The 17,070-nt window shown below is 36.0% G+C and overlaps 2 protein-coding genes and 1 pseudogene across 2 annotated transcripts; 1 reads left to right on the top strand and 2 right to left on the bottom strand.

The window, feature by feature from the left end:
* Nucleotides 1–6,239: 6,239 nt before the first annotated feature.
* Nucleotides 6,240–8,386, bottom strand: LOC111806794 (uncharacterized). The gene has a single exon (XM_023692258.2). The coding sequence runs from the start codon at nucleotides 7,750–7,752 to the stop codon at nucleotides 6,445–6,447; it is 1,308 nt and encodes a 435-aa protein (XP_023548026.2). The 5' UTR covers nucleotides 7,753–8,386; the 3' UTR covers nucleotides 6,240–6,444.
* Nucleotides 8,387–9,344: 958 nt separating this feature from the next.
* Nucleotides 9,345–11,200, top strand: LOC111806813 (sm-like protein LSM3A). Its single transcript, XM_023692294.2, has 3 exons — nucleotides 9,345–9,527; nucleotides 10,209–10,304; nucleotides 10,782–11,200. The coding sequence occupies exons 1-3, from the start codon at nucleotides 9,411–9,413 to the stop codon at nucleotides 10,860–10,862; spliced, it is 294 nt and encodes a 97-aa protein (XP_023548062.1). The 5' UTR covers nucleotides 9,345–9,410; the 3' UTR covers nucleotides 10,863–11,200.
* Nucleotides 11,201–13,734: 2,534 nt separating this feature from the next.
* On the bottom strand, nucleotides 13,735–14,652 carry LOC111806803 (vacuolar iron transporter homolog 4 pseudogene; annotated as a pseudogene).
* Between the last annotated feature and the right edge of the window lie 2,418 nt (nucleotides 14,653–17,070).

Genomic DNA, 17,070 nt, shown 5'->3' with positions numbered 1-17,070 from the left:
TAAGGCTTTATTCCTATCTCCCAACAAACGTGAGATCTCACAATTCACGTCCTTGGGAGGACAACGCCCACACTACCCCACCATCTAGTGTCTCCCATCTCTAATCAATGTGGGATCTCACAATTCACCCCTTTTGAGGGTCGAGCGTCCTCACTGGTACACCACCCAATGTCTCCTCTTCAATCGATGTAGGATCTCACAATTCATCCCTTTTGAGGGCCCAGCGTCCTGGCTGACACACTGTCCAGTGTCCCCTTCTTCAATCGATGTGGGATCTCACAATTCACCCCTTTTGAGGGTCGAGCGTTCTCACTGGTACACCGCCCAATGTCTCCCTTCTTCGATCGATGTAGGATCTCACAATTCACCCCTTTTGAGGGTCCAGCGTTCTCACTGGTACATTGCCCAATGTCCCCCTCGTTCAATCGACGTAGGATCTCACAATTCATCCCTTTGAGGGCCCAGCGTCCTGGCTGACACACTGCCTAGTGTCCCCCTTCTTCAATCGATGTGAGATCTCACAATTCACCCATTTTGAGGGTCCAACGTTCTCACTGGTACGTTGCCCAATGTCCCCCTTCTCCAATCGATGTAGGATCTCACAATTCATCCCTTTTGAGGGCCCAACGTCCTTGCTAGTACACTGTTTAGTGTCCCCCTCCTCCAACGTGAGATCTCACAATTCACCCATTTTGAGAGTCCACATCCTCACTAATACACGCCCCAGTGTCTCCCTTTTCCAATCTACGTGGGATCTCACAATTCACCACTTTAAGGGCTGACACTGTCCGCTATCTCCTCTATCCAACAAACCCGATCTCATACCTAACTTTTTTAATTCTAGATTAATTATTTGTTTTATGTTATCAACATTATGACGTGTTCTTTGGTTTTGTTTTTTTTTTTTTTTTAATAAAAAAAAGAATACTTTTTGTTCCCTCTTGTATATTTAATTATTAATGGTCGTAAAAGTTTTGCCCTATTATATAGGAATATAATCATTTCTTTTAAGATCTTGTTTTTACTATGTCAAGTAAAATATTCTTGATACCAACAAATATTTACAGCGCAGTAAATATTATAATTAACAATTCACCCCATGAAATTATACGAAAAAAAAAAAAGTAAATCAATTGGTCCACTAAGGGTCTTTTAGTCAAATCACACTTCATTTTCTGTTCTGACATACAGGGACAAATTTACTCGAGGAACCTTTTTCTTTTTTTGGAGAAAAAAAAAATATTCTTTAACTTTTATTTATTTATTTATTTATTTATTTATTTATTTATTTATTTATTTATTTTGTTGTCATCCGATATATCATTTCAAAGTAGAAGAACCAATGCACAAAAATATATATACTTTTATTTTTATTTCTCATCCCTTCATTTCTTTTCCATGTACAAGAACAATTAAAGCATATTATATAATATATATATATATATATATATATATAATATAATGTTTATATATTTAGTGGATGTTAATTTAAACATGTGACAATTAATCTAATAATACTTATCTTACTTTAATTTCACTAGTCACACTAATTAATAGCATGATAATGGAAGGAATGATGAGATAATGGAACAATTATTATATGGTAGGGATCGATACTTAGTTGAATAATGTAATATATTATTGTACTTCAAAACTATTATTAAATAGAAACGTGGGTGAATAATAAGTATATAGGAGAGAGAGTTCGGGTGAATTCCATCGACATGATGATTTATGTTTCGGTGATGTTGGAGTGAAAAGAATCTTAACTTGAATTGTAACAGTTCGAGCTTACCGCTAGCACGCTAGCCGATAGTGTTTGCTTTGGGCTTTTTCTTTTGGATTTTCCCTCAAGGTTTTAAAACGGGTCTACTAAGGAGAGACTTTCTGTGATATCCCACATTGGTTGGGGAGTAGAACGAAACACCCTTTACAAAGGTGTCGAAACCTTTCCCTATACGCGTTTTAAAAACCTTGAGGGGAAGCCCGAAAGGGAAAGCTCAAAAAGGACAAGAAATGTTTTGTTTCTCTTTCTGACCGATGTTGGCCGAACTAAGAGAGAGATTGTTATTAGGCTAAGGTCGAGTAGAGAATGGTCGAGGGTTACCAACGTTCACTTAAGCAATTTCATTGTGTCCAAAGACCATCGACATGCACGTTAGATCACCTAATGTGCATGGGTGCATGTAAGAAACCTTAATAAATTTATTTTTTTAGACGAAGTATAAAGTTTACGGGTATTTTTATTCATTTAACTTAAAAAAAACTATTTTATATAAAGAACGACGTAATCATATAAGATCTACGACTCATTCTATCTCATTTCATTGTCACGATCACTATCTATTATGGATTACACATCTCGAACATTCATTTGCGTGTAGCAAAAATAAAGTTTTTATTTTCCAAACGTGGAAAATAAAGCCACTTTATTTGGTTACCAAAAGTGTGAAGATCAATTAAGAGCAATAGTGTTAGCATTTAACAAAAATCAAAAGGACGTATCAACATCCGATCTTATTGGCTAATCAACTTAGTTTATGAGTCTAGATGTAATAGCTGAAGTTCACCGCTAGTAGATATTGTTCGTTTTGGCTCGTTATGTATCGTCGTTAATTTCACGGTTTTAAAACATGTTTACTAGGAAGAGGTTTCCATACCTTGAATCTTTCGTTCCCCTCTCCAACTATTGTGAGATCTCACAACTCACCTCCCTTGGGACCCAGCATCCTTGCTGGCACAGTGCCTGATCTTGGCCCTTATGCCATTTGTAACGGCACAGTGTCTGTCTACTTTGGCCTGTTACGTATCGTTGTTAGTCTCACTGTTTTAAAACGCGTTTACTAGGAAAAGGTTTTCATGTCTTTATAAGGAATATTTTGTTGATCTCACAATCCACCTCTTTGGAGAGTCCAGCGTCCTCGCTGGCTCACCATCTGGTCTTGGCTCTGATGCCATTTATAATAACTCAAGCCCACCGCTACCAAATATTGTCCGCTTTGCCCGTTACGTATCACCATCAGCTTCACGATTTTAAACCGCGTTTACTAGGGAGAGATTCTCACGTGCTTATAAGAAATGTTTCGTTCCCCTCTCCAACCAACGTGAGATCTCAAAATTTAGAAACCAAAACTTATAATTTACCACGTTTTTTTTAGGTACCTACGACATGAATTAGGGTGATTCGGAATTGCATTTCATAGGACTCCGTCCTACCATGGCACCCAAAAAGGGCAAATATTCATATATTTTTATATGAATTTTTAATAGTTGAATACGTACGATACCACCAAAAGGAATAACACATTGTAACTCTACGTTGAATGTGACACATTATAAAGTTCTCCATTTTTTTTTTTTTTTTTATCCTTCAAGATAACAATTAATTAAAGAGGACAACCTTTGGCGAAGATGGTTTCCTCGTCCCATTACTTTCCCGTGCTCTACGATTTTATCTACCATCGTCATCTCGTACCATCATCTACAGATGTTCATGAATTGAACTGGGTCAGGTTGGAATACCTTATAGACCCGACCCAATTGTTCAGTTATACATTTTTTCAACCATAGCAACTCTTAACTGTTAAGATTGTTCGAGTTTATAACCTAACCTAATTTCTAAGAGTTCGGTTGGGTTGATAAAATTCTTCGAGTTATCGAGTTTTTTTGAACATGGTAACGTAATGATGATCTCCGTTGTGACCTAAACTTAAGTCGAAGATATAGACCATGTGACCGAAATGCAATGGAAAAGGAAGTGGGTGTTAGTGTACAATCACTTTCCCTTGCAAATGCTTTGGAACTTTTTCACCATTATCCATTCATCACTAAATTTCATCTCACCTCATCTTCTTTACAACATTACAATATTTTTTAAATATTAAAAAAATCAAAATTTTCGTTCATTTCTAGAAATATATTTAATTTCCTCGAATGAATTTTTGTGAATAAAATTTGTTATTATTATTATTTTTAATTATTTAATGTTATGAACGAAAAATAAATTTGGGTCTATTTCGTTCGAGTAGAATAATAATTACGAAACAATTTTTGGGTATTTAATTTAATTATAATTTTTAGTTTTATTTTTCTCCCTACAAAGTGTTGATATACTATTTCTTTACTTTATAAAAATTTTAATGTTAGATATTTTTTTTAATTTTAAATTTTATTTATGACATAATGCACACGTCATAGTTAGTCCCATCATTCACCGATATTTAATTTGGTCGCATTTGTAATTTCATTTTGGACTATTTATAAGGTTGGAGGTCCCAATTTGGGCATTAAAATGACGTGAAATGACAATTTTATCTTTTAAGACTTTAGGAACTATCAACTTGAATTAGAGTTTGAGGGGTAAAATTGTAAATGACTCAAAGGATAAAAATTATAATTAGTTTAAAGAAAATTTAATTTAGGAACAACTATTTGGTTTTATGGAAGTATAGTTTTATTGCATAAATGACCCTATTAAAATGTAAAATTAAATAGTAGACCTAATTATAAAATTTTGAAAATAATAGATTCAAAATCAAATCCCCGATCGTTTCGACCTAGATACTGTTCACTTTTTGGCTGATGAAACATTGTAACAACCCAAACCCACCGATAGCAGATATTGTTCGTTTTGACTCGTTACGTATTGTCGTCAGCTTCGTAGTTTTAAAACGCATCTGCCCGGGAGTGGTTTCCACACCCTTATAAGGAATGACCGATATGGGATCTCACAGATATACTTTAACCAGTTGACTTATGTTCAAATTGGCTAAACACGGTCGAGACCTATTTTCCTACCTTAGAGGAGGACAGGCATTAGTGAATTGGGCTGGATCACATGATGTTCCAATCACTGGGCCAGCTTGGCCCACTTAGTGCTAAAATGACATTCGTTTGAATATACAAAAACTTTTTGTGCCAAATAATAATAATTATTATTATAGACAGAAAGAACAGCCTTGAATGTCTGCTGCTCATGACCAAAACTGTAGCTTGGAATGCTTGTGGGACTTTGAGCTCATCTGTAAAGTATACGATTTGGGCGGTTCGACTTGTTCGAACAACGCCCTGCTTGCCTAACAATGTAATTGCGAACGTTTACAGTCATAACAGTTCATATTATGAGGTCTAGTTCGTTTAAAATTAGAGTTCGAATCACACTCCATGGACAAAATGAGTGTTAATGGATGCAGAAAACAGTGCCAAGAAAAGAAAATGTTCATGCTTCCTATCTGTTAGAGAATCAACACAGATATGAGGCCTCAAAACTGTCTATTTTCGGATTAAATGGCATAAAAGAAAGAACTTTTCTGGACGAGCAAGAGTACATACAGTTGTTTATAGAGCAAGAATCCTTCAAGTGAGAGCTCGAGCCGAGCCCTTCACGTAGTAGGGAGTTTGGCTATTCTATCAGGATTGCAGATTGTCAAGATTTCTGTGCATGGACGCTAGAAGTGACAGTGGCTGATGAGGAAATGTGTTAGTAGTATCAGTATAAACAAGAGGAAAAACAGCTTCAGTATCAGAGATGAGCCATAAGCATAATGCAGAGAGAAGTTTCCAATATCTGACTATCAATATTGTCCGTTTTGGCCTGGTATGTATCGTCGTCAGCCTCACGGTTCTAAAACACGTCTACTAGGGAGAGGTTTCCACACATTTACAAAGAATGTTCCGTTCTCCTCTCCAACTAACGTGGGATCTCACAATCCACCCCCCTTGAGGGCCCCGCATCCTCGCTAGTACACCGCTCGGTGTCAAGCTCTGATACCATTTGTAACAGCCCAAGCACACCGCTAACAGATATTGTCCGGTTTGGCTCGTTACGTATCGATGTTAGCCTCACATTTTATAACGCATCTACTAGGGAGAGGTTTCCACACCCTTATAAAGAATATTTCGTTCTCCTCTCCAACCAATGTGGGATCTCACAATCCACCCCCCCCCCCCCCCCCTTGAGGGCCCCGCGTCCTCGCTAGCACACCGCTCGGTATCTAGCTCTGATACCATTTGTAATAGCCCAAGCACACTACTAACAGATATTGTCCGTTTTGGCCCATTACGTATCGTAGTCAGCCTCACAGTTTTAAAACGTGTCTACTAGGGAGAGGTTTCCGCATCCACATAAAGAACGCTTCGTTCTCCTCTCTAACCAATGTGAGATCTCACAAAAATTCATTAACTTGAACACAAGACCAATGGCATCAATTTGACACAAGATATCGAACCATTTTATCAAGTTCCTAAACCACAATAGATTCCATATAAGCAGAGACAAAACAATGAAACGCAGTCATTTGTATGAAACCTATCTAACTATACATGCTAGATGCAGGCAATGTAAAAGAACCCAAAGACAACTCTACCTCATTACTCTAGCATAACCAGACATGTATAAACAGCAGAAGCTTAATGATTCATAATAGTTCAGATTATAGCAGCCAATCAATGAATTCTCGAACCGATTTCCTTCTGCTTTATGTCAAGCGCAACGCGCTCGTTTTCAAGCTTCATCCTCTCGTTTATCATCCTCATTTTTTCAAGCTCACGGTCCTTTTTCTTGTTAACTCTCTCCCATTTGAACTTCTGTTTCTCCAATTCCAACATTTCAGCTCGAGTTTGAAGCTTCTGATCTTCCAACTCTAGTAAACGAAGCTCCATCCACTGCTTTTGCGACGAAGAACCTTTCATACTTTCGGTTTCTAAATGAGCTATATCGCCTTGAGCGAATTGTGTTTGTGAGTAAGCATGAGAACCTCTATTGCAATCAAGAGAATTCAAGGAATTTCCACAGGGATGAGCATCGTCGAAGTCCTGACCTCGCCTTAGCCTCTTTACTGAGCCTCCTAGAGATAGTGTGTCGTCCCCATGAGGTGCAAAATTCTCCTCAAAATCGTCATGTTCATCAGTTTCACCATGTTCGTTTTCATCAAAATCATCGTTTTGGTGTCTCCTTGGCTCATCATAATCATGATCATCCCTAACTCTACAAGCCAACTGCAATGAACGCTGCAAAGCAGGATCATGGGGTAGATGGAGTCGATTCGAATTATGATACGAACACATTTCCTCATAGAACAATTGCTTCGAGTTTAAAATTTTTCTCACATCATCCTTCTCTTTGTCTGTTAAATAATCAATGACATCAAGAAGTGCAGGATTCTCAACAACTTGGCACGTAGTGCCTCTCCCAATCATATCATTCAGCCTCTTATACCTCTTATTGAGGTCATTAAATTTATCCTCACACTGCTGTGGTGAAACTTGATAGCCCCTTTCAGCCATAACCTTTGACATCAATTTCCATTTACCTTTCTTCTGTATAATTTGAAATTTCCTTCTTCCACCTCCTTCATAATCCGAAGCAATATCATCTCCGATATAAGACACCGCCGTAATCAGAAGCTTCACCATTTTATCCGTCCATTTCACACGATGCCACATCGATCCCTTCTTCCCCTTAATCGTCTCATAATGAGGATCGATACCGTCCTCGTTAAAGCTTGGCTCATCGTCACTCTGTGAGTTTTTACACCTCTCTCCCTTGCTATAATCTACCAAAGACATGGTATGGTCACAATTTTGTAGAAGTAAAAAACCCTCCTGAGTGGAAGGATTTACTGAAGAACCCTGATGAGTATGAAGATGATGATGTTGTGCCTGATTATGAACCTTAAACGAGCCTTGCAAATCAGGACCTCCATAAGAGGCCCCTCCTGGAATCAACCCTTCTTGTGATAAACTCCCTTCCATATAATATATCAAAAGAACATTTCACATGATTCTAAAGCTACTAAATCACCAAATAATCATCCATAACATTACAGGACGGGAAAATCAAGCATACCCAGATCAAATTTTCCACAGTAGGCTATTGGAAATATGATTCAACAAATCCCATTTGCACAAAAAGTAAAAGAACACACAGGAATCAGCCAAACAGAACATAATATTTCGTGAAGAAACCCCAAAAAGGGGAAGAAAAGAGAAACAACCCTTCACAGTTCAAAGCAAAACAGTCAAGAAAGAAGCAGCAGAATCACTGATCTGAGCAAAACCCAGAAAATAGGAAACGGAAAGAGGCGGAGACAAGAACGACGGCGCTTATTGGGTGGGTGTGGCGATCGAGAAGCGAGGGGAAAGAGCAGGGATGTGGGGTTTTGTAATTGAAGAAGAAAAAGAGGGAAAACGTCAAATTAGTGGGCGAAAGAACCGAACAGAACAGCCAATGCGTAGGTATTGATTTATGAAAGTTCAATGAATGGGGAGGATCTGGTGGGTCATTAAATTTCACGTAACGGAGAAAAGCTTTTGCGTGCTATTGGGTTGGGAGTTCATCAAATGCCATGTTTGGGCAAGCATCTCCTCTATGAGTATTACCGATCCGTTTTTGATTCTCGCTTCTTCAACTTCAAAACTTTTATTCCCATATTCTTATCATAAAAATGATTCCCTTGGAATTAAAGTTTTTTCTTTTTTTTTTTTTTTTTTAATTAAACCTTTCTTATTTGAAGAGAAATTCAAACAATTTTTTGGCCGAGAATGTTGGATGATAATGAGTTTATAATCAAAGAATAATCTCTCTGTTGCTACGAGGACTTTTGGAAAGCCCAAAGCAAAGCTATGAAAGCTCATGCTCAAGGTCGACAATATCATACCATTGTGGAGAGTCGTATTCGTCTAACATAGTATCAAAGTCATGCCCTAAACTTAGTCGTACCAATAGATTGGTAAATCCTCAAATGTCGAACAAAGGACTCCCACAGAAAAGGAGTCAAGCCTCCTCGAAGGCGTAGTAAAAAATGACTAAGACTCCAAAAGAGTCGAGCCTCGATTAAGGGGAGACGTACTTTGTTCGAGGGGAGGTGTTAGATGATGAAAAAGTGGACAATATCGTAACATTGTGGAAAGTCATGTTCGTCTAAAAGAAAATACATTATAAAAATTGTGGACGTTAAAAAATGAGTACATATCAATTATCAATAAACCATTCTCTAAAATGATTAGATACCGAAAGAAGAAATGTGTACGAGTATGTGCTCCTAGTAGACAAGGCAAAATAAGAAACCGAGCCCGAAAACAAGTTTTTTTTTTTTTTTTTTTTTTTTCAAATGGGGTGCAAACTCTAAATAAAATAAATAAAATAAAAAATCAATAATTCTAGTTAGTAAAATAAAAATTGTTAATTAATTTTAAAATTTTGACAATTATTTATTTATTTATTTAAAAAAATTACAATAATCAATAAATTAAATATACTTGATCAAAATAGCAAAATTCAAAAATATTATCGGATCCTAAAATACGTGGGTCGGGTCGGCCTTAAATACAGGGGTGGACCGGTGACTGGGAATCGGAATTATAAACCTCAGTATTTGGTTCGTGAATTTCAGAGCTTCGAGAGATCGAAAATGGCGACCGAGGAAGAAAGCACTGTCAAGGAGCCGTTGGATCTAATTAGGTTGAGTCTTGACGAGCGCATTTACGTCAAGCTTCGCTCTGACCGCGAACTCCGTGGGAAGCTCCATGTATTATACTCATCCCCTTCGATTGATTCTTATCTTTCCCTTATATCTCTTCTGTTTTCTTTCACTAATGATGAATCGACTGCCATCACTTGTTTGTTTTTTCAATAATTTTTTATCAAATTGGTAGTTTGGGGAATTAGGGTTTTGTTATTGTTCGAGTTTCTTGATGGATTTCTCTTGAAATTTGCTTACGCTCATTATGGCGACATCTTAGTTTCTTCCGATTAGAAATTACCCCTTTATGGGAATGGAGTGGCATGAAATTGGAGGATGTTCCATATTATCCATGCCAATGTACCATTATGAATGTGTTTCTTCTCAATTGAACCTCCATAGATTACAATATCAAGGCCCAAGTCTGCTAGTTATTGATTCTAAAACAAATATGGTCCATTTTTTGGATTTTTTTGGTACTGACGGGTTTCTTGGAGCTACATTTTCTCATTTAGTAGTTAGTAATGATGTTCTAAGTGGAGACCTTGTTTTTCTAACAAACCCCTGTTGCAATGCCCTGTAGGTTGTGACACACTCATCTACATGATGTTGAATATGATCAATAACTGACCTGTTGACTCTTGTATTGCATTTCTAGTTTTGAGATGACATAGTGAATGGAAAATTTTCAAGCTTTGAAACGTTTCTTCATTTCTATTATCGATTTCTGGCTCTCTTGCTTTGCAGGCTTATGATCAGCATCTAAATATGATTCTTGGTGATGTTGAAGAAATTGTTACCACAGTTGAAATTGATGATGAGACTTATGAAGAGATAGTTCGGGTATGATCATTTTCTCGCTCCCACCCCCGAGAAAATAGGAGAATTATTCATAGGAAATAGAGTTTGCGAGTCTTGCACGAGGAATGTTTGTGAAAATCTTGGTATTTACTCGAAGCATTCAGTTTCGTGCTATAAAATAGATACATACCACGCACAAGAGTCCATTCCATAAACACTTAATTCACTAACAAGTGGAAGATAGGTTTGAATACTCTTAAATTGGTATCATTTTCAAGTAAACCATGTGGGCTTTTAGACGTGAACATTGGCTTACTAGTGAAGTATTGTGTTTCTAAAGGACAGAAAATACATATAGCTCAAAAGTTTGAAGTTTCAAACTAAAGGAAAGGAAGAAAAGTATACCCTGGGTCCCTCAAGCTTGAGTCTATATCCATACTTGTTATGTTAAGTTGAGTATGATATCTCTTGTATGTACTTCAATGGAGATTTGGTATATTTATTGATTTTCTTTTCCAGACATCCAGGCGTACGGTCCCGTTTCTTTTCGTTAGAGGAGATGGTGTCATATTGGTTTCTCCTCCGCTGAGGACTGTTTAAGTTTTGCATTGGAAGTTCACTTGTGTTCATCCTTAATGGGAAGTTCTTATTCATCTCTCTACTTGATTTACTGAAGCTGAAAAGTTCGAAGATCCAAAATTTAGAAACATCAAGTACTTGACCTCGTTTATAGAATAGCTCCTTCATTAGTTGATATGCATGTTGTATTTTGTTATGTTAGAACAGACAACTTGTTAGTTGCTTTTGATATATTTGAGTCTTTAACCGTAGATTTTGATATTGTCATTGGCTGCATTATTTGAATGGCTTTAGGTTTTACATGTAAGGCCAATTAAGGACAACTCGATATTATGCATCTAAGCCAGAGTTGTTATGAAGCATCGCTTGTTTTGTTTTGTTTTTGAAAATTTTGTTTTCATCCTCCCTTACTGAAATGCTTGTACTCGTACGTTGCGTTGTTTAAGTCGTTTGTTTTTATAAAATAGTTGAAAAGTTCTTATGTATTTGTGAATGAGTATCATGAATCGATCTATCGTGTTGCTAACTTACCCCAATTTAGCTTTGGAACTATTAGCATTGTTGTCTATCATGTCGCATGTTGTTGGACTAAAAAATTGATCTTTTGGGTTGAGTAGGGGTAAGATCATTGGGAGAAACTAAATCTATTCATGAACTTGAAGGAACTGGAGATATTTCCCTGGTTTTTCCTTCTTAAACAAGCCTTAGGTTTGGAAGCTTGGGTTCATGTGGACTATGTTCGCATTGGACACAAATGGATCATTGAAACCTAGCTAGACCTGTGAAATCCACGTTTGGCTATCACTATCAGTACTAAGCACCTGTTAGAATTCCATGGTTTCCTTTTGAAAATTCTAATCTGTAGAAAGACCATACACTTTCATGGCTTTCTTTTGAAATTTCAGATAATATTTTCTACTTTTGATCTAATCAATCATTATTTTAACTCAATGCTTAGTATCAGCCAGCAGATTACAGAGAAAAGAGGAAAAGCAAACTCATCATGACCCAAGTCCACCACTTGCAGATATTGTCTTCTTTTCGACCTTTCTTTCAAAGTTTTTAAAACCCGCTTGTTCTCTTTCGACCTTCCTTTCAAAGTTTTTAAAACCCGCTTGTTAGGGAGTGATTTCACAATCTACTCTCCTTCGAGGCCTAGCGTCTTAACTAGCACTCGTTCCCTTTCCCAATCCACCCTCCCTTCGGAGCCCAGCGTCCTTGCTGCACACCGCCTCATGTCCACCCCCTTCAGAGTTTAGCTTCTTCGTTGGCACATTATCCGGTGTCTGGCTCTAATACCATTTGTAACGGTTCAAGCCCATAGCTAACAAATATTGTCCTCTATGAGCTTTCACTCTCGGACTTCCCTTCAAGATTTTTAAAACGCGTCTATTAAGGAGAGGTTTCTACACCCTTATAAGGATAGTTCGTTCTCCTCCCGAATCGGGATCTTATAGATAATCACAACCCCATCAAGCATATTCTATGCCTAATAAAGTACAAGGAAAAAGAAATAAAGTACAAGGAAAAAGAAAGATGCTCAACAACATATAGTGATAGTCAAATACAAGGGAAACAGAGACACCGGGAACTCAAAACCAGAGCCGACGCACTTCAAAACATGATTTGAAAGCCCGAAAAGAAAAAACTCATCATCCAAATCCATCAACTAAACAATGAGTACAAATTTATTCTCGCAAAACGGATTCGAATTGCACAGGCCAGAGTCAAAGCCGACAACTATAAAACCCTAGAAAAGTAAAAGATTCTGAAAGTTCCAAGCAGAAAAATCAGCGTCGATTCTTCAGCATATAAAGAACAAGAACTCCTGTTCTGTACCTGTGTAAGTACGATTGGCTTCTTTCGCCGGAAATGGCGAACGCTGGTGCCGTTGGTGATCGGGGCTGCGTTTCAGGCGAAGGAAGGAGAAAGCCTCGCGCCGAATTTCGGCCACTGGTCTCATGGCCGCCGGTTTCCTTTCTAATTCGGCCCCCCAAATATTTGGTCCATTTATTTTAACAAACTTTATAAAAATAATAATTAATAAAAATAAATAAAATTTATTGGTTTAATTTTCATAATTATAACATATAAGATATGAAGTTTTAATTATTATTTTAATTTTTATTAATACCATTTTAATTTCTAATTAACTCTTCCTTGTATTTATAATTTAGTATTAAAAATTGCTTCAATACTTAAATTAAATATCATATAATATAATTTAAATCATCAAAATTTCCAAAGTTAGATCATTGGTTAACACATATTATATTAATTAAAAGATTAAATTAATCTAATCACCTTGATCTCTCCAAGAACCCCTAACACCAACCCAAACTACAAAATTCTTTTAAATTAAAATATAGATAAATCGAGATCAATCAAAATCATTCATAATAATTATAATATTTTGAGCGAGCAATATTGTCTCTTTTTATTTCCGAGTTAAAATATATATCTTAATAAATTAAACTACTTATAACCCAGACTATTAAATTAAATAAAAAAGAAAAATATACGGTAATTCTAACGTTTAATAGGCACAAAATGTGTGCATAGTTTTCCTAACCCAAGAAGGAATTGTTAATTAAAGAACGAAACGTCTAATATTTTCTTTTTCAATTTTAGTTATTTTAGTTTCATTAAAATATTGATATTCTATGAAAATAAAATAAAATAATTAATTAATAAATAAAATATTTATCTTAAACCAAACAAAATTAAATAATAATAATAATAATAATAATAATACCTGCTACATGTTATTCATCAAAGAAAATAAGCTTTTTTTTTGGCTTTTTGATTTTGCTTTGCTCATCTTTCTAATTTAAACAAACATATGAATTCCACACGCCACACACTTTTTTTTTTTTTTTTTTTGTCTTTCCAATGTATACAAAATAATAGTTTAGCTACATACGTTCTGTTCGAGTCCTTTAAATAATATTAGAACGACTAGAGTCCACTTACTCCGATTAGCTTAGTTAATCCGAAGGTTATAGCCATGGCTAGCCAACCTCCAACCAACACTCGGATGGACGACTTAACCGGTGATGCTTTTCCAAGGAGGGCGCCCAACGACCCGAACGCAAGGAGAGCCAACGTTACCGCTGCAACAACCACGCCAAGCCTTACCTTATATTCTCTTATAAAGGAAGCAGCCAACAATGGCACCATTGCTCCAATAGAGAAAGCCAAGGCAGAGGCTATAGCGGCTTGGAGTGGGTTAGGCAGTTTTTCATTACCTTTGCTCTCTTGGCTTTGGGTTTGCCCATCTAGATGGCTACCTCTTTGCAACTTTTCTCTCTTCATTTGAGCTACTTCAATGTCTAATTGTGAGTAAACCGACACGAACTCACCGATCGCCATACTACACGCACCGGCAACCAACCCGGCAAAGCCGGTGAGGATCATGGCCTTGATGTCTTGTTTCACGGCTCCAACTCCCATCATGAGAGACGCGGTGGAGACGAGCCCGTCGTTGGCACCGAGCACGGCTGCACGTAGCCATTGGGCGCGTTTTGAGTAGTCGAATTGCTTGGTTTCGATGTCGGAGGGGGATTGTTGCTCCAAATTGGTTAGGGTTAACTTGTTGGGGTCCATTTTTGAAGAGAAAAGCAATGAAGTTTGAAGAAGAAGAAGAAGAAGAAGAAGAGTAAAGGGGGAATTGTGGAAGACACACGCCTTAAGAGAGTATTTATGAAGGGAAAACAAAAGCTTTTCATTTGGGGTTTCAAGAATAGACAACAAAGTGGAGTTCACACACAACACCCACTTAAAGAACCAACACAAACAACAAAATTAATGACAAAAAAAGAAACAAACTTTTACGTTATTTATTATTATTATTATATTTTATTATTCGTGTATATTTGTGAGATCCCGTACCGACTTGGAGAAGGGAACAAATCATTGCTTATAAGAGTGGAAACCTCTCTCTAACAGTTGCGTTTTAAAATCGTGAGACTCATGACTATATGTAACAAGTGGATAATATCTGCTAGCAATCGGGTTTGACAGTTATAAATAATATTAGTGTGTGTTAACGAAGACGTTGGACTCCCAAATGAGTGTATTGTGAGATCCCACATCAGTTAGAGAAGGGAATCAAACATTGCTTGTAAGGGTGTAGAAACCTCTCCCTAACAGACTAATGCAGACAATATCTGCTAGTGGTGGACGTGAGCTGTTACAATATCAGAGAGGGAAATGAAACATTGCTTGTAAGGGTGTGGAAACCTCTTCCTAGCAATCTAAAGCATACAATATCGGCTAGCGGTGGACTTGAGTTGTTACAATATCAGAGAGGGAAATGAAACATTGCTTGTAAAGACAGACTAAAGCAGACAATATCTGCTAGCAGTAGACTTGAGCTGTTACAATATCAGAGAGGGGAATGAAACATTGCTTGTACGGGTGTGGAAACCTCTTTCTAACCGACTAAAACAAACAATATCTACTAGTAGTGGGCTTGAGTGGTTAAAATATCCATGGTATATTTATGAATTTTGAAAGTTTTCAACAATACCGTTAATTTATTTAAAAAAATATCTTTAAACTTTTAAATTTTAACTGAGACCTTTTAAACTTTTTTTAAAAAGTTCCAAAATGTCCTTACCATTAGTATATAGATAGAACTATCACGTCACGTTTTAAAAGGGTATTTTTGTAATAATATTATTAAAAATTTTAAAAATCGAGAAATATTTAAATATATAATTAAATTTCAAAAAAGAGTTTTTACTTTTCTAACATTGAGACTACTCCATAATATTTTAAATTCTAAAAAAAAAAAGTTATTCAAAAGTGATATTTAGGAAATTAATTAAAAAATAAATAAAGAAAAAGAGTGGAAAAATGCAAATTCTATCCCCCCTTTGAACAAGGTAAAACATGGTGGCTTATGCCTCACAGTAAAAAGGTTAATTAAATATTAATATTCTTCTTTTTATTTTATTCAAATATAATTATTTTAAACCGCTACGCGAAGAACGTAAGCCAGATGAATGAACGAACAAGCCTAACTTTTTTGACTTAATGCAAATTTTCGAGTTTTCGGTAAAAGAAATTGAATATTAAGAATATATTAAAGAAATATTATAAAATTAGAATAATTAGGAAAATTAAAAAAGCTTTATAAAAGGAATCGAACAGATTTGAAGCTTAAAAATCACAAAAGTGAAATTAATAAATAAAAAAAATAAAAAAACATTAATCCCACCTTTGAATCATCTTTTTATTAATAAAGGGGTTTGTTTATATTTGGTAGAGGTGTTGGTATGAACACAAATCCAACCGACGTAGGTTATCTAATCTAAATCATTTGTAATCGTTCTTGTCCGATTTAGCCTGTTACGTATCGTTATTAGCCTCATAGTTTTAAAACGCGTGTTTGGAGAGGCTTACATACCTTTGTAAAAAATGTTTCGTTTATCTCTCCAACTTACAACTTTAAAATGTTTTGTTCTCATTTCCGACCAATGTAAGATCTCACAATACACCCTCCTTGGAGCCACTGTCCTCGTTGGCACACCGCCCGATGTCTGGCTCTAATACTATTTATAATAATCTAGTTTATTGATAACAGAACGTGTCTGTTAAGGAAAAGTTTTCACACTCTTTTAAGGAATGTTTAATACCCTTATCCAATTGATGCAGGATCTTACAATCCAGCCTCTTCGGGGTCACTGTTCTCATTGGCACACCGCCCGATATCTGGCTCTGATACTATTTGTAATAGCTCAAATTCACCGCTAAAAGATATCATCCGCTTTGACCCACTAAATTTAAAATGCGTGTCTGCCACGGAAAAGTTTCCACACCCTTTTAAAAAATGTTTCATTCCTTTATCTAATCGACGTGAGATCTTTAACACATATAAACAACATACATATAAATATAACATTGAAAACTATAATTTAAATATGTTAAATAAAATAATAATAACAATATCGATAATCGCTATTCGATATATATTATTTATATGGTTAGAACGACCTATTTAAATATTAATTTCAATAAATCATAACGACCACTAATTTTATAAAAATAAAAATAAAAAAAATCCGGTTTTTTTTTTTTTTTTTTTTTAAATAATAATGTAAAGAATATTTAAATAATTTGAGAAAACAAAAATAATATTGGAATGGTGAGAGGGATTACACCAAGTGTGGAGAGTAAGGAAGATAACATAAAAAAATATTAAAGAGTGTGCAATCCACGTGAC

This window comes from Cucurbita pepo, chromosome 1, assembly GCF_057944985.1.
Source record: "Cucurbita pepo subsp. pepo isolate OVF chromosome 1, ASM5794498v1, whole genome shotgun sequence".
Classification (NCBI taxonomy): Eukaryota; Viridiplantae; Streptophyta; class Magnoliopsida; order Cucurbitales; family Cucurbitaceae; genus Cucurbita; species Cucurbita pepo.
The sequence above is the reverse complement of the archived record's forward strand: the minus strand, read 5'-3'. Positions and strand labels throughout refer to the sequence as shown.

Excerpts from the sequence above, each read along its gene's own strand:
- LOC111806813 (XM_023692294.2), top strand. The coding sequence starts at position 9,411 with ATGGCGACCGAGGAAGAAAGCACTGTCAAGGAGCCGTTGGATCTAATT. Across the intron at positions 9,528-10,208 it reads AACTCCGTGGGAAGCTCCAT|GCTTATGATCAGCATCTAAA; the intron begins GTATTATACTCA and ends CTTGCTTTGCAG. Across the intron at positions 10,305-10,781 it reads CTTATGAAGAGATAGTTCGG|ACATCCAGGCGTACGGTCCC; the intron begins GTATGATCATTT and ends TTTCTTTTCCAG.
- LOC111806794 (XM_023692258.2), bottom strand. The coding sequence starts at position 7,752 with ATGGAAGGGAGTTTATCACAAGAAGGGTTGATTCCAGGAGGGGCCTCT.